Here is a 21,002-nt window from a genome sequence, read left to right as displayed (position 1 = left end):
TCTACTACAGGTGTAAAAGGCAATAGAAGCTTTCTTTTCACGTTCCTTTATATTTTCTTTCCAATTAAGTTTTCTATCAATTATCAACCCAAGATATTTGGCTTTACCAGTGATGGTAAGAGGAGTCCCATTTATTGTGGGAGGGTTAATATTTGGGATATTTCTTTTCCTAGTAAATAATACTAGTTCTGTTTTAAGTGGGTTTACATTGAGACCGCAGCCTGAGGCCCAGTTGTTGAGCTTGTTAAGGGCTGTTTGAAGAAGATCACGCAGGGTCGGAACAAATTTGCCCGAGGCCATGATGATAATGTCGTCGGCATAAGCCACAACTTTAACACCGTTTTGGCTAAGCTTGGTTAAGATCTGGTTAACAACTAAGAGCCAGAGTAGGGGTGATAGGACTCCTCCTTGTGGAGTTCCCCTACAAGTTCTTACCTTCAGCTTGCTGCTACCCATTTCTGCATTTACAAGTCTAGTTTGAAGCATCGAATCAATCCAGTTTGACAGATTTGAATCGACACCGCTGGTGTCTAGGGCTTGCCGTATGGCTGCATTTTCAACATTGTTGAAGGCCCCTTCAATGTCTAGGAATGCTCCCAGAGTGAATTCTTTGTGGTGGATTGAATGTTCAATGGTACCCACAACTTCATGTAATGCCGTCTCAACAGATTTGCCCTTCATATATGCATGTTGGGCCTGTGAGAGAACATTGTCGTCGATTTTGAACCGAATGTGCGTTTCAATTAGTCTTTCTAAGGTCTTTAAAAGAAAGGAAGATAGGCTAATCGGCCTGAAGTCTTTAGGTTCCGTGTGGGAAGGCTTACCAGCTTTGGGAATGAAGATTACTTTAACTTCTCTCCAACTAGAGGGAACATAAGTTGTGTTTAAACAACCTCTAAAAATGTCCGTAAGGATTGGGACTAACAAGTCTTTAGAGCTTTGTAACATGATTGGAATTATTCCATCAGGCCCTGGAGACTTGAAAGCTGAGAAAGAATCAATGGCCCATGCCACTTTTCTATTGTCTACTATTTGGGTACCTATATTGTTGTTTATTATATTGGGACCATTTTCATCAAGAGTTGTGACCTTGTCACAGCCTGGGAAATGAGTGCGCATAAGTAATTCGATAGTTTCAGAGCTAGATTCTGTCCAGGTATCATCTGGGCATTTTAGGAAGCCCGGAGGGGAATAGACCTTTGACATAACTTTTCTGAGCCTAGCTGCATCGTTTGTGGACTCTATGTCGGTGCAGAATTGCCGCCAGGCTGCTCTTTTGGCATAGGTAGTTCGGTTTTTATATGCGTTTTTGCTGATTTTGAAGAGATCCCAATCAGCTGGATTGTTACTGTATTTAGCTCTGTTGTAAAGCCTCCTAGAATGTAGCCTCAAAATGGAAAGCTCGTTTGACCACCATACGGGGTTGAGCTTTCTTTTAGCTTTGGGCAAGGGGCAAGAGCTTTCGTACGCTTTAATTATATCTGATGTAAATTCAATTACAAGTTTTTCTATAGCTGAGCTGTCTAATAGAGGTTGACTAACATATTGGCCCAACGATGAGGCCTTAATTTTACTATTATAGGCTTCCCAGTTAGTTTTCCTAGGATTTCTAAGGGGTTTGGGGCTTACAGCATCGTGCATTATTTGGAATGTTAACATTCTATGGTCTGAATGTTAACAGACCATAGTGCTTTATGTAGTGCTTCACAATTTAATATGAAAGTCGAGAAAATTTAAAACATATTAAGAGATCCTGTCACTTGTGTAAATAATTTGAAAGTAAGTAATAGACTAGTCGTCTTTTCGTAAGTGTTCAATATTTTATTGAAAAAATGTTACATGTTAAATGTTCCATAGACACTATTCTAAATCATCTGTCACCTGTCTTCGAGCTGTCAAATTGACATTTCCGAGTATTTGTTGTTTATTCATTCCGTACGAATGCACTGAGTACTCAAGGTTACACCTTACACTCATACCTACTATTTCATTTCAGAAAAACATACATATATTTTTTTCTCGCTTATCCTAATGCCCTATAAGAAGTTAACTACGTTTTAATAGATGAAATCGCGAGAGGATGAAGTCGAGCTAAAAATAGATGAAAGATAGCTGGAGGGTAAGAGATTTAACAAAGTAAACCACGTCTAGTCGAGAAATTTATATCATTGCGAAACTAAATGCAAAGGAGAATTTATGTTTATTTGCTTATCCTTGAGATAAGGAAGAGTCCTTTGTATATTGTTGTTGTTGTAATGTTTAAGGAGCAAGAACTTTTTATAGAATTCTACTCCACTCTCATTCGAAAAGAGTCTTTGGTGTAACTGAATGCTATAATTTCCGGCTGATGCACGAAGGGTGGTTTTCGGAAACGAAATTTACTTCAAGAATTTAATATTTCTGTGAGATGGGTAAAAAAATAAATAAACTTGCGTTGGTTTGTATTGAAATCTCTGCTAAAACGAACTTTGAAGTGGAACTACAATATTAAATTGAAGTCTTTAAGAGGACCAGTTGCTCTTCAAAGATTTCTGTATGAAAATATAATTTGCATGAAGTGTTCGGTTTTGAATACATTTTTTTTTAATAAATCCGGGTTTTCGTTACCATCAAAATATGGGAATTTGAATGTTTAATTTTTTGTCTTAGGTTTAATTTTTTCAAAGCAAAAGAAATATTGTAGATATAAATATGTATAACATTCCATCTTTTCTTCCAAGTCAAGTTAAGAATACCAGAATTTTCAAAATATTAGGTACTTGAAGAGCCGCTTGAAAAAAACGATCAAATTCCATTTGTTTGAAAAAAAAGTAGGTAGGAGCCAGTTATGAATCCTTTTGGTGTCGCGAAACAACGATCATAACCTATGCATTGACGACTAAAAAAGTACATCTGCTTTTTTTTATAAAAATTCATATATTTCTTGTTGTATTCTTTAAAATTTTTAGATGTATACTTACTCCAAGAAAAAAAAAGCTAAAATTTTAATTCCGAAAACTGTTCATAAGTGTTTTAATTTAATTGTTTTTTTTTGTTTACAAGGAAATTAAAACACTTATGAAAATTTTTAGCATGCAACATTATGTAAACAGTGTATAAGAACATGTTGTCAAAGTTTGCAAAAAATTGGTCGAGGCACTTCTTATGTGATCGATTTTATTTTTAACTTAAGCCTGGTACGCAGATCCCCTATACAAATTATCGAACAAATTTAGCCGATTTTTAGATAACACGGTGTTACAAAAATGAGGTTTCAAAATATACGCGGGCGGAGACCTATCAGGTTTTGTAGAGCTAGTCGCACTGAATACGAAACGGTATTTGAAAATCCCCTAACACCCCCAAAATCTGAAGGTACGGGCAAAAAACGGTTTTTTGGACCTTCACCCATTGAAAAAATTCTAGCTTCGACAATTTTTTACCCATTTTCGATTTTTTTACAGTTTCTGATAGAAGATAAATATACCTTTTCAACAATGTATAAAACATGTAACTCGGTTACACCACTTAGAATTTATAAGCTGTCAAAGTTCAAAAATTCCATTTTTTTCGTCATTTGCCCAACTTCGGCATCAATTTAAAGTATATGTTTTCAAAACAACATGCTATTTAAAAAATATATTCATAAACTATATCTATTTCCCAATCAATCGAGGTATTTTTTATGAAAATCACTCCAAAATTGGCTTAGAAAAAAAAATTTTTCGATTTCAACCCAGATACAGAAATTCGAACTTTTAGGTATGGAACAAAAATGTTGTTTCGGCACGTAGTAGGATAACCTTGGCGCCAGGATTTGATAACGGGTTTTTATAGAGGAGCTCAGTACAAACTTTTTTTTCTTTGGAAGGGGGGTCTATCTCCCCCCGTTTAGGTGGGAGGGGCAGTTTTCTAAAAAAAAATTATCAAAATAAAAAAAAAAATATTAAAAAACAACGGCAACACTTACAGTAATAAATGATACCATTTCCGAAAGGAAAAATTGTACATTTGATTCTAATTTTTAAATCAATATAACATAACCAATAGTTTTTGAAATGATCGATTTCAAAGTTAAAAATAGGCGAAAAAAAAATTTTTTTAACTCATTTTATACTATTTTTGTCCAGACTGTGAATTTTAGTAAAAAAAATTACTCACACAGAAAACTGCCTTAATTGATTCCTTATCGAACAGTGAAAACTATATGTTTCTATGTCTTCTAGTTTATGAGAAAATTGAAAAATTATTTTATCAGATTTTTCTTTTTTCAAAATATTTTTTGTTTTTATTTGTTTTTATTTTTCAATTTTCTCGAAAACTAGAAGACATAGAAACATATAGTTTTCACTGCTCGATAAGGAAGTGTTGTTTCTGATTCAAAGACCGCTACTTAAATTTTAAATATCTCGGGCAATAAAAGAGATATCGGAAAGATTTAAACATTTTTTGAAAGAATAAAACTAGCTTTTATAGGCAACGTTACAAATTTATTCATAATGAATTACTCCACATAAAAACATAACCTCGAAAACAGCCACAATTACGTTTTTTGACATTTTCTAACGGTAATATTTCAAAAACAAAGGCCAATCAAACTTTTCTGTCTTCAGATTCGGATTCAGCACCCCAAAAACTACTAGAAAAGTATATTTCGGTTCTTGTGGCAAAAACCTTGTTGACCAGTGTTATCGAACACATTTAGCCGATTTTTAGATAATTTGTATGGGAGCTAAAATTTAGCTCAATCTACGTATTAGGCTTTACTAGTATAAACCTATTTCTTTTTTGTTAGTCAGGTCGGTATTTGCAGCTTAACTGCAAATTCCTTGTTTTAAGCTTGATGTCCTTTTCGTTTCTTTTTTGTTTGTTTTGGGTGCCTATTGTTTCGTTTTTTTTACTTCGATTTCTGTTATTTCGTTTTTCACACAATTATTTTTGATCAGTTCGCTATCCTTAATTTTATTTTTCGTTTACATATCACTTCGCCCAACTATAACTTCATCTTACGTTGTTTTGTTTTTTAAGTCCAATAAGCTATGTTGCTAACCTTGATTTCGCATTTTGTTTACTTTGGCATCAGGTTATTTCGTCGTCAGTTTTATGAATTTTTAATTTAATAGTTGAAATTTTAAAACGCTGTTATCTTAAATTTAAATTAGATTGCTTTTTTTCTTATTTTTTAATGTTAAAAAGTAAAGGTACTAGCTCAAATTAACGCGAATTATTCGCCACCATTTAGTTCGTTAATTTGTTGTGGATGATAAAAGTCTAAGAGCGTTAAAACTCATGTGAATTTATTAACATCCACAAAAAATGAATGGCGAAATAATTGAAATCAAAATGAACTAAGTTCAATTTAATTCTATAACGAAATAATAGAAAAACGAAGTTATCAATAACAAAATAAACAAACAACGAAGTTATAAGAAAGCGAAGTACGAGTTAGCCGGAAGAAGGAAAATCGGAATTAATAAAAAACTAAACCACCAAAATGCGAAACACAAAAAAAACGAAACAACTGAGACGAAACAACCAAAAATTGAAATATAAGAAAAACGAAACAAACCATACCCGTTTGTTTTATACACATGCCTATGTTAATTTTTTTTTTTGTTACTTATGTTAATATTTGCTACATTATAATCGTTGCTCACTCCTTTTGCTTGCTTTCAGGAATGATAAAATAAAGGAAAACAAAATGCGATTGGCATGGCCAAAACATGGTGACTGCAAAATATCCTCCCTTATTCCATCAATTTTCTTTGTGCGCACTTGAGTGGCAAATCGAAATAATAAAATAATAAAAATGAAAATGTTTTCCGCTTTTGGTCTCGCACTTCAAATACCATCCTCATCATCATCGTCATCGTCGTCTCGTTTCCATAAAATTTATTTTGATAAAGTAGGTAGTTTCTCTTTTCGAGCCCACATCCGAACAAAGTAAATACTTGTAGGATATGGAAACGAAGTTTAAAAAAAAAGGCAGAGTACCGAGTGTTCCAATTCAAACAATTATCACGGTCGGATTTAAAAGTGCATCAAAAGAAACCACCCTCTCTCTTTTTTGGCTAAGGTGTATTGTATGGCGCAAAGAGTTCTCTAATGTTGAAAGTCCACAAATTCGACCATCGACCGCTTACGGTAGATGGTGATCTGATCATAATTCAAATACATATTCTCACTGGCTTCAAAATTCTTTGATAATGACAAATTTTTGTTTTATATTGAAAGTATTGACAGGTCGCTACTATTTAATATTCTTTAGCTGTAAAGATAACCGCCTACTTTGCGTTTGTCTGAGATCCGACTCTGCTAAAAGCTCATTATTCTGAAAAATATACATACTGAGCTCTGAGGAATGGTCGATTGGCTAGGGGCTGTTTTCATTTTAATTTTCGTTTTTTGTTTTTTGAATTTGCATTAAAATTGGACATGGCAAAAATGCAGCCACCCAATTTGTTTTTATTTAATTTTCGTAATTGGTAACTGGGGCAGAATGATAATGGTGTATTGATAGCAAAGACCAAAGATGGACTGTTGCTAAAGCTTTATTATTTCCGTTTCTTTGTTTAATTCATAGTTTTGAAAGCTGTTAAATCATTCAAATTTCATAACCTTGCATTTTGATAAAAAAAGATTAAGGGTTGCCGAACTGACTCTGTTATAATATATTGCGAAGACAACGCATGCAATTAAATAAAATATAAAACATCAAATTTCATTTCTTGGTTAATGTCAATTGAAATACTTATACTCCATCAATTTCGTACAAAATCTATAGAATTTTTTTTATAATGAGCGCGCACTAAAGGGGTTTGGGTAACCTTAATATGTATGTATACACAGTACGAGCTTTAGGAAAAGAGGAAGGGATGTAAAAGGAGATACCGATGCATATTGGTTTTAAAGTTCTGAGCATTAAAATGGGAGGGAAAAACTGAGGCGGATAATGCATTCCACATTCTAGTAGTGCGACTAAAGAAAGAATCTCTGTATTTGACGGTACGTCCGAAATTGGGATCAAGTGTAAACTGATGGGCATTCCTTGAAGTACGAGTATTTCATTAGAACATTTAAAAAAAAAATATCTGTAAAAAAAGGACAGGCATGATACATTCCGGCGGCGGTGCTCAATAGGTGGGATTGTATCAGTAATGGACCTATCACCCATCATTTTAAAAGATCTATTTTGAATTCTATCCAAATAACTCAAGTGGGTCTTAGGAGCACCTGCCCAGATATGGGAATTATACTCGAGCTTTGGACAAATATATGCTTTATATAGGGTATTATCATCAGCGAAAAATTTAATGGATTAGAAGTTTCAGAGAGTAGATCATGAAATGAGTCGGAGACAAAATGGAGCCCTGGGGCACACCATTATGGGTTCCAGACTTGAATCCATCCAAAACAACTTGAATTGAACGGTTCGAAAGGTAATTTCTAATCCAACGAAGAAGAGATTCATCAATACCGAATGCAAGCATTTTCGATAAGAGAGCTTGATGCCAAACTCTATCAAATGCCTTTGAAATATCAAGCGCAACAATCTTACTTTCTCCAAAAGGATGTAAAGATTTGTTCCACTGATCGGTGAGATAAACCATCAAATCACCAGTGGATCCATTGCTATGAAAGCCATACTGCCGGTCATTAAGAAGCTTCCGTTCTTCAAGATATTTCTTAAGCTATCTGCTAAAGTTGGTGGAGGATTGCTGATAGCTGTCAAAAACTCTCTCGTTAGCACTCTAGTCGATGATTTCCTAGAGTCTACAATTGAAATTCTGTGCATTAAAATAAAGATGTCATCTGGTTACTTATATGTAGTGGCTATCTATGTACCACCTAATTCCAAATCCGAGATATACGAGGGACTATGCAATTGCTTGGATAGCATTTCAGAGAAAACTGAATCAAATGATGAAATAATAGTAATTGGAGACTTTAACTTAGGAAGTTTACATTGGTCTTGGATAGATGAATTCCAAGAGCTACTTCCTGTCAATGCTTCGACTGCAAACGAATTCAGCATAATGGATAATATGGCATCATTAGGCTTAAAACAATTGAATGGAGTCAGCAATCAATTTAATACAATTCTGGACCTTGTTTACTTTTCTGGATGTTTAACATCGGACAGCTATGTTGAACTTTGTGACTCAAAACTTATTGAAGAGGACCGACACCACCCCGCATTATCAATTTCCCTGAGCTTGAGTGTTTATAATCTACCTAGTAATTGTAATGATAAATTAGAATTCAACTTTAAAGAATGTAATTTCAATCAACTTTTTAACTTACTTGATAGTATAAATTGGAATACCATATTTTTAAACTCAAACTTAGACGACATGACTATAAAATTTTATAATGTTTTATTTGATTGTTTTATCGAAGCTATTCCTTTACGAAAAATAAGAGAAAAACAAACTAATCCGCCATGGTTCGATATGCATGTAAAAACTTTAAAAAACAAGAGAAACAAAGCCTGGGTAAAGTTTAGTAAGTCTAGGACTGATAAAGATTACAATGTATATATGGAGCACACAAATGAATTTGAAAACTACACTTATTTTATCTATTCAGAATTTATTGCAAAAACTCAAAGTGAACTTAAATCAAGTCCAAGAAATTTCTGGAAATATGTTGATACTAAAAGAAAATTCAACGGTTATCCATTAAATATGAGCTATAAAAATGCAAACAGTCATATTCCAGAAGTTATATCTAAAATGTTTGCCAACTATTTTAAAAATGCCTTCGCCGATACCTTGTCGTCTGATGCAACAGATAATTATTCTTCAACGGAAGAGTATTCTCATCTGGCGTTAATTAATTTTTCAATCTCTGAAGACTCAATCATAAATAAAATATTAAAACTAGAAGATAATATAAGTCCTGGTCCAGATGGCTTACCTGCTTTTATGTTAAAAAAATCCTTAAAGTGTTCAAAATTTCCTACTCTATGGAAATATGCTTACCTCAGACCGGTTCATAAAAAGGGCCCTAAGAATTTGGTCACTAATTATCGTCCCATAGCCAAACTGTCCGTTATTCCAAAACTTTTTGAATCCTTAGTATGTGACACTCTTTCCTTTAATTGTTCCTCTGTTTTATGTGAAAATCAACATGGATTTGTGAAGAAAAAATCGACGATAACAAACTTACTAGAGTTTACGAAATTTTGCGTTGATGCTTTTGAGAAAAAGCAACAAGTTGATTGCATATTTACTCAGTAAGGCATTCGACAAACTAAGCCATGAAGTACTTTTGAAAAAGCTAACAAGAATTGGACTAAATGAGAACTTTCTTTCATGGATATCTTCATACCTTGTAGACAGGTATTACTGCGTAATGTTTAAAAATGACTGTTCTGAGAACTTTAGAGTAAATTCTGCTGTACCTCAAGGAAGTCACCTAGGACCATTGCTCTTTGTGTTATTTATAAATGACCTTCCTTCTGTTTTCCAAAACTCAAAAACTTTATTTTATGCTGACGACGTGAAAATATTTCGAACAGTAAATTCCCTATCCGATTGTAAGCTCTTGCAAGAAGACTGAAAAAGATTTTGGGAATGGTGTTGCACAAATCGCCTTATATTAAATATTGACAAGTGTAAATCAATGAGCTTTACACGAAAACAAAATTTAATTGCTTACATTGCTTACTATGAGATAAATTCGTCGCAATTATGTAAATTATCAAATTTTTCTGACCTAGGAATCAATTTAGATCTGAAACTAACTTTTACTGATCATTATAACCACATTATTAAAAGAGCCAATGTAACACTTGGCTTCATCAAAAGATTTGCGCGGGAGTTCGAGGATCCATATGTTTTGAAGGTTCTATATATTTCATTTGTAAGGCCAATTCTTGAATACGGATGTATAGTGTGGGCACCTTACTATATGATTTATATAAACAGAATTGAAAGTGTTCAGAGAAGGTTCATGAGATTTTCGTTGCGTTTCCATGGTCCGATAGAATTGTCCTACCTCCATACTCGGATAGACTTAAACTTATTAATTTACCATCACTTTCAGTTCACAGAGAGTATTTGCAATTATGTTTTATTATTGGGATAATAAGAGGCTCAATATCTTCTTCAGTGTTGGATCGACTGAATTTTAATGTTGGGCGTGCTGGTTTAAGAAATATGTTACCAATTTGTGTAGTTTTTAGTAGATCTAACTATGGCGTCAATAGCTCAACTAATTAATATTTTTAACAAAAACTTTCATATAATCGATTCTAATAATGATAATGTTAAATCCCATAAATTCAAAAATATTTTCTTTAATCAATTTAATTAATTTACCAGAATGTTGTTTTTTCTGTTGTTATTTATATTAGTACATTTAGTTTCAATGTCAATATATGTATATTTTATTGTGATTAATTGACAATTATTACTCATATATTGAGTTTAAGTTTAATGATTCCATTGTTAGTATTTAAGCTTATTTCTAATGTTAGCATTTAACATATTAAATAAATAAATAGCTGAAAATTAAGCAGCGTTTCCATGACCTTGGAAAGAAGGGACGTAAGTGCAATCGGACGATAGTTAGAGAGTGATTAAGATTCGCCTTTTTTAGGGACAGGCTGGACAAATGCTGTTCTCCATCCACTCGGAAAGAGACCTGTAGTGTAGGACAGATGAAAAAGCTTACGCAGTGGTTTTGCCAGCGTAGAAGAACAGCTCTTCAGATGTTGATAGGTATGTTGATAAGTCCATATAAATTAAACTAAGCATGGAAATGATAAGACGCTTAGTTTTAGTAACTGTCGAGTAGTTTATAAAATATGAATATCCCATAAGCTTCATGTTCGTAATAGTGTAGAAATAGTAGCAAAAAAAAGTTTTAAAAAAAGAAACTCCCATCTAAATTTTGGTATTTTATTTCACTACTTATTCAACTATTCATAAAACTTTAAAAATATCTTGTGTGCAAACTGCAGAGGTTAAATGTTTGCTTGTAATGGGCTTCGTTATTTTTCCATATAACTTTATTGTAAATACAAATAAATACATACATATGTAAAAAAAATTCAAATGCAATAAATTTAATCTCCAACAACCTTCTTTCACCGTTTTTGATAAAATGCAGAGATTTAAAATTAAGTATTTTTAAGAGCTTATATTCATAGTCACGACAAGTCAATGTCATAAATTGGATTTCTATTGAGCCTCGTTTATTTTTTAATAAAAATAATGTGTTGACTGTGAAGCTGAATGATAAAGCTGCGAAAAAAAGTCACGTATTCTATTCTTTTTTGCTGTTTACACTGTCACCGATTTTTTTTGCTAACGATGGAAGTCATTTATTTTATTTGTTTTTGAAAATTGATGTGCTGGATAATGTAAACAGGTCTTTGACTTGGATAAAAATGTATCCAATTTTTAACTTTCTTTTATAAAAGATTTAAGACGATTTTGAGAATTTTTTTGTTTCTTGTTTTGTTTTGAATTTTGATAAAATATCAACGAAAGTCAGTGTTCGTTGTTGTGGAGGATAACATTTGATGAGAATCTGTGGTGTTAGCAGGTGACAATGACTCTTATTTGAATTTTAAGTCCTTGGATGAATTGCCTGCGCGTGTTGACAAAATTTGCATTTTTGTTTGCCAATCAAATGGGAATCATTTAGTACCAAGAACGCTGGAATAAGTTATTTCATTTAACAAATGGGAATGAGAAAAAAAAAGATATTTCTCATTATATCTTATCTAAAAATTAAGCTTAAAAGGCTTGGATAATTTATTATTATAAATAAAGATAAATAAATTATTGCGTTTAAACAAAATTCTAGTGATCACAATTATAAATGTATCAAAAGAAATGTGTGATAAGATAGATTTTTCTTTGCTGGCAGATATATACCTAAATACATATACACTTTATTGAACCAGTTTTAAGTAGGTATTTGACAAGGATTATATATCTTAATGAGAGATACTTTTGTCATATATTATAATGTTTTAATGAATTGCATTGTTATTGAACTTAAACTTTTGAAAAACTTCCAAATGCATCCAGTAGTTGTACATTTAATTTCCAAGACAGCAATTTATTCTGCGCCGACATTTAATTATACTTTTCGGTGTGCTGAACTCGAATCCAAAGTCAGAAATATTCTGCTATCTACCTACTACGTACCGTTTTTAGAATACTTTTGAGGTTATGCTCTAATAAATTGGGGAAATTTTTTAAAACATACCTTACCTACATCATATTTAATTTTAAAACAACATTTTCTCTTTAAGCTGGTATGTCATTGTTTGAACTATCCAACGGATAATGCAATTGAAAAAAAAAAAAAAAATAAGTTTTATCGGACCTGTTAAAAAACATTTTAAAATCGTTTAGGTCTTATGAATAAGCTTGAATAATTTTGTTTGCAGATTTCGGACAAAGTTGAACAACATTTAAAGAAGAAAATTATAGTAATCATTAAATTTTATACAACATGACATACCAGTTGGTGCATTTATTTCATTCTTTTTTTTTTTTTTTGAGTCGATTACACTGGTCAGCAAAATTGAACTTTTTTCTACCACAAGCACTAAGATATACTTTTCTAGAGGTTTTTGATGTGCTGAACTCCAATCTGAAGTCAGAAAAATTTGATAGGCCTCTGTTTTTTAAATATTTCGAGGTTCTGTTTTTATTTGAGGTAATTTATTATAAACAAATTTGTAACGGTGATTATAAGAACAAATATTCTTCTTTCAAAAACTGTTTAAATTTTCTCGATATATCTTTTATTGCTCGAGATATCTTAAGTTTCAGTCAATAAGCCAAAGAGAAACTAAATTTAATCTAAAGTTTAAGTCACTGGTCACAGAATTTTTGCCACAAGAACCGAAATATACTTTTCTAGAGGTTTTTGGTTGTTGAACTCGAATTTGCAATCAAAAAAATTCTATATAATTTGGTTCTAAGTATATTTTCGTTCTTGTGGCAAAAAACCTTCTTGACCAGTGTTATTTGTGTTTATTCTTTAAATGTACGCACTAAAAATGTAAATGTAAAAAAAACTAAACTCAATATTTTGTATATAAATGATTTTAAGCAAGATATGCCATCTCTTTCTTATATGCATTCCAACATTGCGCATTGGATAGATATTATAAATTTAATCTTAAAATTGACTTTAAAAGAATACACTAAGTTCCATTTGAATATGCTCAGATGCTCACTTAAAAAATTCTGTCTCTTTAACGGCAAAGTGGCAGAGTTTTTTAAGAAAAGAACACTGAAAAATCGACATTTTTCTACTTCTTTTAGTTTTCGCGTTGTCAATTTGGACTTACATTATATTCCTGTTATGTAAAAAACCTTTAAAAGCCTCTCCTGAAAATCGACGAATATCGATTCGTCGTAAAAGCGACGATAGTCCAGTGCATGAATTCATTATATATGTATCATTCTTCTGATTACATATACATTACATATGTGTTACCAAATTATGCCCGAATTTTTTCAAGTAAGAAATTATTTTGAAAAACCAAATAATTTTTTCGAAAACTCAATGCAACAACTTTGAAAAATTTAACCCTGTTTGGAATGGGATTTTTGTCAATAGCTCAAGTTTTTTTTGTATGGAGAAACAAACAAGTTAATGAAACTCTTAAAATAAGAGTGAAAACCGGATTTACTGATTTTTGGTCCACCAAGATTAGATAAGGAATAAAAGATCACAAATTAATAAAACCCCATTTTATTCTTTAAACCTATTAATTTTAAATATTTATTCGAGTGAAACGCAGTGTACACAAAATTTTTGAAACGATACCTACAAACTACAATCCAATAGAACCGTCCTGTGCTTATTTTTTTTTTACTGAACTGCAACAAAGTTAATTTAATATCGAACTCCCAAAGCCAATTGAATTTTCAACAATAAATATAATTTTTTTTTCTTCAACAGGTGTGCGCTCTAACAAAACGTGGAATGATGCTACAACCGGATATCCTGCCTTTCAATGATGCAGTTTCTCAATATCATAGAGGAGTTGCCGCGGTAGCAGCGGCTGCTGTTACCTCCGTTAGTAAATCAATGCAACAAAATATCATAGCAAATGCAGGACTCAGTTACGAGGATGTTCTTAACGATGATTTCCAATTCGATATGGATGGACATGATGTCATGGTGTTTCTCCACATACAGAAAACGGGTGGCACTTCCTTCGGTAGACATCTTGTACGTGATTTGGATTTGAAGGTGAGTATTGTAGTTATACCTACAGCCGGCCGGCGCGCGAGTCGTACGTATGGATTTTATTGAAGAAGTTTATTATACTGCCTGGGAAAGGATTTACTTCTTCAGGGTCTTGTGTTCAGTATATTCTGCTTATGTTGCCTGTTTCAGTGACATCATTTTGCCCTTTCTGTGGCAAGTAGGTATATGCTTGCGCCATAAATTTCAACAAATTCATGGAGAATTATTGTAGTCGCGTGGTATACGAGACGATTGGTCATGTTTACATAATTAGAAGGACGATATCATGCTGCTATGGTTACTGTCTCTGATTGTTTGTCTTTGTAATGGAGCAAATTAATTTGTTCGCTGGAACCATAGCAACAAGCTAGTGTGTCCAAATCAGTGGTTTATTCTTTAATCATTGCATCGATTGTTTCACCTTTGGATTGTTTCTGTTTTATTTATTCTATTCTATCATTGTATACAAATATTTTTTGAATACAAATATTTTCTTGGGATACAATTATAAGAAACACTGCTTAATTCAAATAAGCATATCCATTTGTTTATTGTTTGCCAGGAAAATATATAAGATCTTCCTCGAATAGTAGTTAATAAAACAGCTTTGATTTTGATTTATGATTGTAGATTTATCTGTATAAAGTTTTTTTTATTTGAATATTTAACTTTCATGTCTCAACAGTTTATATTTCTTGATAATGAGCCATTTTTTATTTTGGGTGTGCCTGGTCACTCTAGTTAAGACTAAGTATGCTGTTGGGTATCTGCAGTAGTATATCTTCAGTTTGTCCAATGAGAAAATTTATACTCGTTGTAAGACTTTATGGGCGTATGTGCTTTGAGCAATATTATTGATTTGTTGTTGTACCTACATAATTCCACTCCAAGAAGACAGTGTTTCATTAGGAATTCAGAAGCGGGGTCAATTAAACTTTTCAATGTTATATGACATATTATAGTACCTATATAATATAGTCTTTATAACTTTATCAGTACATTTGAGTTCGAAATAATAACCCAAAGCAGCAAAGGAGCACGCTGCTGGCCACAAAAATTGTTTATCTTCCTGTTAGTAAATCAAGCCAGCTGCGTTTAATATATAGCATTGGTTACTAAAGGACCTAATTCAAAAAATTAATACGAACTTTCATTTATGTAGAATTACCTTAATAAATTATATGGCTTCTTGTGACTTACATAAATTCACTTTAATCAAAATCAGTTTTAAAATTAAATGTCAATATTTGCACCTTCTATATGAGGTACATATGTTAAAAAAATTTAATTAACTTTTGATAATTATTGACATAAAAAAAAAAAAAAACAAATGTTGCCAAAACAAATATTAATTAAATGTTTAAATTTAATACAGAAGATTGTATCATGTTAACAAGTTTAAATCCGGTGCTTGCTCATAGATAACGTTAGTGAGCGTAAGAAATTACATAAACCGGCAATTTTTTTATGAGTAAGACTTCTGTCAATTCTATTATCATCAAGAATTTTTTACAATCTTCCATAAAAAACAATAGTGTTTATTAAACTCTATACTATCCTCTGCAGCGGCCTTGCGAATGTCAGCGACAGAGAAAGCGCTGTTATTGCTTCCGTCCGCATCGCAATGAGAATTGGTTATTTTCCCGCTACTCGACTGGCTGGAAATGTGGCCTTCATGCTGACTGGACAGAACTGACATCCTGTGTGGACCAGGAGCTGGACAAAAACGAAGGAGAAACCGCAAAGCGAAGATACTTCTACATCACACTACTAAGAGAACCTATCTCACGATACATGTCTGAATATCGACATGTGCGGAGAGGTGCCACATGGAAAGGTTCAAGACACTGGTGTTTGGGGCGGCAAGCAACAGCCACTGAGTTACCACCATGTTATAAAGGTATGCTTTTTATTTTAATAACTTCAAAAGAAATTCTTTTACAAACAAAAAAATATTTAAGGTAAAGACTGGTTGCATGTAACGCTGGACGAATTCGCCGCATGTGACAGTAATCTCGCAGCCAACCGGCAGACTCGCATGTTGGCCGATTTAGCTTTAGTTAACTGTTATAATAAGACTTCGATGCCACATCATGAGCGAGACAGAGTCATGTTGGCAAGTGCGAAGCGAAATCTAGCAGCTATGGCATATTTTGGACTCACAGAATTCCAAAAGGTAAATGGAAGTGTTATAATTCTGTTAGTACAGTTTTTTTTTTTAATTTAATTTTATTTAGATGTCTCAATATATCTTCGAAGAAACATTCAATCTTCGATTTGCAATACCATTTGAGCAGCATAATACGACAATCTCGGTGGCAGCTGTAAGTAACCTTCGTCCTGACCAAAGAAAACATATTGAGCAGCTAAATGGTCTTGACATGGAGCTGTATACATTCGCTAAAAATCTACTGTTTCAAAGGTGAGTTTTTTTTTTTTGAAAAGAATGCATAATTATGCAGTTTCCTGTTTAACATCATAAAATTTTTAATAAATGAATATTAATAAGTCATTGAAAAATTGAAAGGAATATATTCTTCCGATGTAATCTTTGGACAAAAAAATGATTAGTTATCGTTAGAAGTGAGAAAATTTTCTTCGAATTTCAATCGGTATTCGACAGCTCTGCTTCTTTACATCTCGTTTTAAATTGCGATGTAGACATCGGTAAAGTACTAAAAAATAGCTTATACCTAAACAACATTTTATTTTATTAGGTTTTCGTTTGGTATATTTATATTTTGATCAATAAATTGATAATTGATGATTTCTCTTATCCGTAGGTAAGCTGGACGAATAAATTAATTCACTTATCCCTGATTTTTCAATCGTCAGTTAGACTATCAGAAGAATAAATTTCAATATAAAAAAAAAAATCTTTTATTCGTAGGAATAAGCCTTAACTGGGGTTTATCTGGCTATTGAAAATCGGCTTTTAAAATAACTTCCATATGAATTAAAAACTATTTTATTTCTTTCTTGAAACCGAAACAAATAATTATATCAAACAAAAACTTGTCAAACAGATAGGTGCCAAAAATGATGCATAGTGGTTTTAGTAAGGAGGTAAATCTGCTGAAAAATCCAGATCTGGAAAACTGATCTAAGATCAAAAAACAGGGGTGCACCTTTTGCAGAGCGTGTTATAGCTTTTTTGTTATTAATTTATTTTTAACATTATTACTGGTTCTAATCATAATTCTATTTTTTTTTTGTTACAGATTTCAACGACTAAAAGCTAAAGACACAGATTTTGAAAAACGCTATGCCAATCTGGGCAATATCAACTACAAACAGGGTGTCACTGAATTTAACTGGGATAGTAATATCGATGAAACAGCTAGCACGGATCATTAATAATAATAAATAAATAATAAGCCAAGGAGTATTTTATATATAAAACAAAATAATTTAATTACACGCAGCTAAATTTATTTGTTCTCATTTTACACTCATATAATTTTGTTTTAAGTTATAATAGTTATTATTTATGAAAAAAATCATATAAAATTGTTCAACTGTTGTATATATTAGTCATTAGTTTTATACAGTAATTTTTTTTTGTTGTAATTGAACCAAAATAAACTAACAACACTTTTAGTATTTGATACCAATTAAGTGATTACAAAATAACGTAATAGTTTATAATATACTTGCATCATATATTATATACGATGATGCAATTAATCATAATATAGGACGTTAAAATATTATATGAAATATAAAAAAAAATAAAGTCTGATTTGCATGATGTTGCTTATAATATAAAAGCAAAGGTGGAATTTGTATTTAAGAAAAAAATTATAAAATAACAAAACAAATATTACTAAGTTAAGAAAGCATTTGTAAAAGGAAACGATAAAAAAAAAACTTAGAATCCTCTCTTAACTAAACCATTTTTTTAGTGCCATAAAATGAATGATGTGTTCTATAAAATCGCATTACATACAAAACATTTTATCAAAAATCCTAAGAAACTGACAACCAAAACAATATTTTTTTTCGAATTTATTTTATCAAGAACTGAACAGAAATAAAAATTATTTTTCAAATATTAAAAAAAAAAACAGAATTAATTTATGATGATTTTTGTCGGTACTCGGGATTGATAGCAAATATCGACTAAGATAAATTCTAATGATCTATATGATTTTGCAATTTTTCAAACAAAAAAGTGCCACTAGAAAATGAAGGAAGGAGAGAATAAGAAGTTGACAATGAGAACTTTCTATTACTGATTTTTTATTATAATTTAATTTAATTTAAGCTAATGTTTGATAAAACTGTGTGGTAAAAAAAAAATGTAAATACTTTTATCAGGAACTTGTTGAACATTTATATATTTTGTTTTTGTTTTCAATACACCCCCTAGATCTGGATTTATGCGCCTCACATGGTTTTTATTTTAAATTCAATCATTGCAAACATTTTAATTAGTCAATTTCCAACCGATTTTACAAACTAATAAGTTCAAACCACGGTTTTGTGTTGGCAAATGGTCGCAAGACAGTGCTTGCTATAAGTGCTTCTCGACTATGATCTGATAACTGATAGTGTAAAAAAAGACCTTTCCAAAGATGTACCTAAGTATGTAACTTGAAAAAAACTGAATTTCAAAATTCCGGTTTTCACTTTGGCTCGATTTTAATACCTATTTATTAACAAATCCGACGAGGTATTTTTTATGTGAAAATTGACTGAGAACAAACTTTAAACGATTTCAAAGTACGTGTAGGTACACTACAAACCAAAAATTCGAACATTTGGGTACAAAACAAGGAATTTATTCAAATCCCAATTGGAGGGTAGTTTTGTCTTAGTTTAACATTTTTTATATTTGTTTTTGGTTGAAATCCTATTAAAAAAAATTGAATTTTACTTTTACCCTATTAGGAGTTCGTTGCGGAAAGCTACAACGTTCAGAAAAACTCCCCGTATTTTGAAATTATTTTTCAGGAAATTTGCGAAGTAATCGACAGGTCTCTTCTCACTTAAATTTAAGTGACGAACAAAGAAATAATTTTGCCTTTTTTAAATTCCATGCGAAATTTTTTTTAAAAAAAAGTCACATCCCTGCTCCTTCATGCTTTATACACTTTGGTATGATTTTTGAATGCTTCGAAAGACCCATAAGGCCAATTCCTGCTTTCTTTCTTATTCATACGAATAGATCCTTGATTTATCAACTATCACGATTTTGTAAACATTTTTTGGGTGACCGTGATTGTATTTTTCTAGCATTTCTTTTCATCAATCCACACGAGCCTTTTTTTAGCGATTGTCGAATTAAATATGTGGGATCTAAAGCGAGCAAAGTTTTCCTACCACCAAATGTTCATTCAATACCTTATAAACGCTAGTGTTACTTTTGTGCAATAATTCCTCAATGTCACGGTATGTCTCATGATCGTCTTCCCGATCGATGTTTTTGCGCACAACAACTGATTTTCTACGGCCTTTCCTGAGTTTTATCAGTAGCTAAACGAATCTCAGCCACGACCGAATTCGTTATACCTTCATTTGCCAAAAGTTCATTGATGCATTCAACCGTTGCTAAGGCTAAAAAAAAATGGCTTCGTAAATTAAATAACCATTTAGTGCCCATGCTCTGCATTTTACTTTTAACGAGTTCACACGCCGAAAATCAAATTAGTTGTTCTGCATTTCGGTATTCGAAATCGATCGAAATGTAGAACATGCAATTCCATTTCAAGTGAAATTGAAAAGTGATTTGAATTCACTTTCGATCGAATTGCATCAGAACATGGGCTTATATCTCAGGTTTTCTGATATTGAAGTCTTAAAAAAATAACTTTCATACATGATTTTACATCATCGCCAGGAAGTATTAATCCTTCTAGAAAACTTAACTGCAAGACGCAGCCCTAATTGTGTATTGTTACACTTTCTAATTTTCAATTTTAAACCATTTAATTCTATGAAATTCTGTGTTACAAAGACATATCGTCTGCAGAAAGCAAAATTTTTCTAACTCCATAGGATTTGTTAAGGACTTTGAACAATTTTCCTCTCTGCCGACGATATATCAGATCGTGAAGATCCTAAACTAGAACCATGAATAAAATGTTCTAATAGATTGCATTTCAAACTATTGGCACTTCTAACACCCACATATTCCTTTAGATTAGAACCGTGAACCTTTCACGATTTGATTCCTTCGCCATTAATGTATTCAAATCCCGTCCAACCGTGTTTAATTGAAAAAAAAAAAAAACATCTTATAGTGGTTTTAAGCCACACAAAGTAGTCAACAAAACAAAAATAAATTCGTTGCATAAATTGTTCATCATTATGTATTGTTTTGTCAATTTTCAAAAAAAAAAAAAACGCAAAATCAAAATAATTTATTTCCATCTATGAATGTGATTTTGTCTAGCATTTATTTCATAAAAAAAACTACTTTAAATATTATTTCTGTTAAATGTTTTGATGTTAAGTTTTATCTATAGGAAAAATAAAAACACATTGTAAATTATATTAATTGTACAAACGTTTTAGGACATCTTCAAATGTGCAGCTCATTTTATTGAATTAAGTTGTAATATATTTAAAACTAATAACAAGTAAAACAAACAAAAATAATTCACAAATTAATCATAATCACCAAAGAATGTAGAATAGTTCTTGACTAATAGAACTTTATAATGAAATTAAATAAAAATTATAAAATAAAATGGCAGCACAAAAACTAAATATTATTTTTGAATAAATAAAATTAAAAATACTGTCGTGATTGAAAAAGGAAAAAAAAAGATGGTTTTATTTATTTA

At 31.7% G+C, this 21,002-nt stretch overlaps 1 protein-coding gene across 4 annotated transcripts in view; it reads left to right on the top strand.

The window, feature by feature from the left end:
* Positions 1-20,479, top strand: part of LOC129914412 (heparan-sulfate 6-O-sulfotransferase 1) — a 258,614-nt gene extending 238,135 nt beyond the window's left edge. For all 4 annotated transcript variants that reach the window (XM_055993657.1, XM_055993660.1, XM_055993658.1 and 1 more), the window contains exons 3-7: positions 13,921-14,214; positions 15,778-16,111; positions 16,173-16,387; positions 16,449-16,633; positions 17,433-20,479. In XM_055993657.1, the coding sequence (XP_055849632.1) occupies positions 13,921-14,214; positions 15,778-16,111; positions 16,173-16,387; positions 16,449-16,633; positions 17,433-17,568 (1,164 nt within the window). In that variant the 3' untranslated portion in view covers positions 17,569-20,479. The remainder of the gene's footprint in view (positions 1-13,920; positions 14,215-15,777; positions 16,112-16,172; positions 16,388-16,448; positions 16,634-17,432) is intronic.
* The last annotated feature ends 523 nt before the right edge of the window (positions 20,480-21,002 follow it).

The sequence above is a fragment of the Episyrphus balteatus genome, chromosome 3 (assembly GCF_945859705.1).
Source record: "Episyrphus balteatus chromosome 3, idEpiBalt1.1, whole genome shotgun sequence".
NCBI lineage: Eukaryota > Metazoa > Arthropoda > Insecta > Diptera > Syrphidae > Episyrphus > Episyrphus balteatus.
This window is presented reverse-complemented; position numbering and strand designations above follow the sequence as displayed.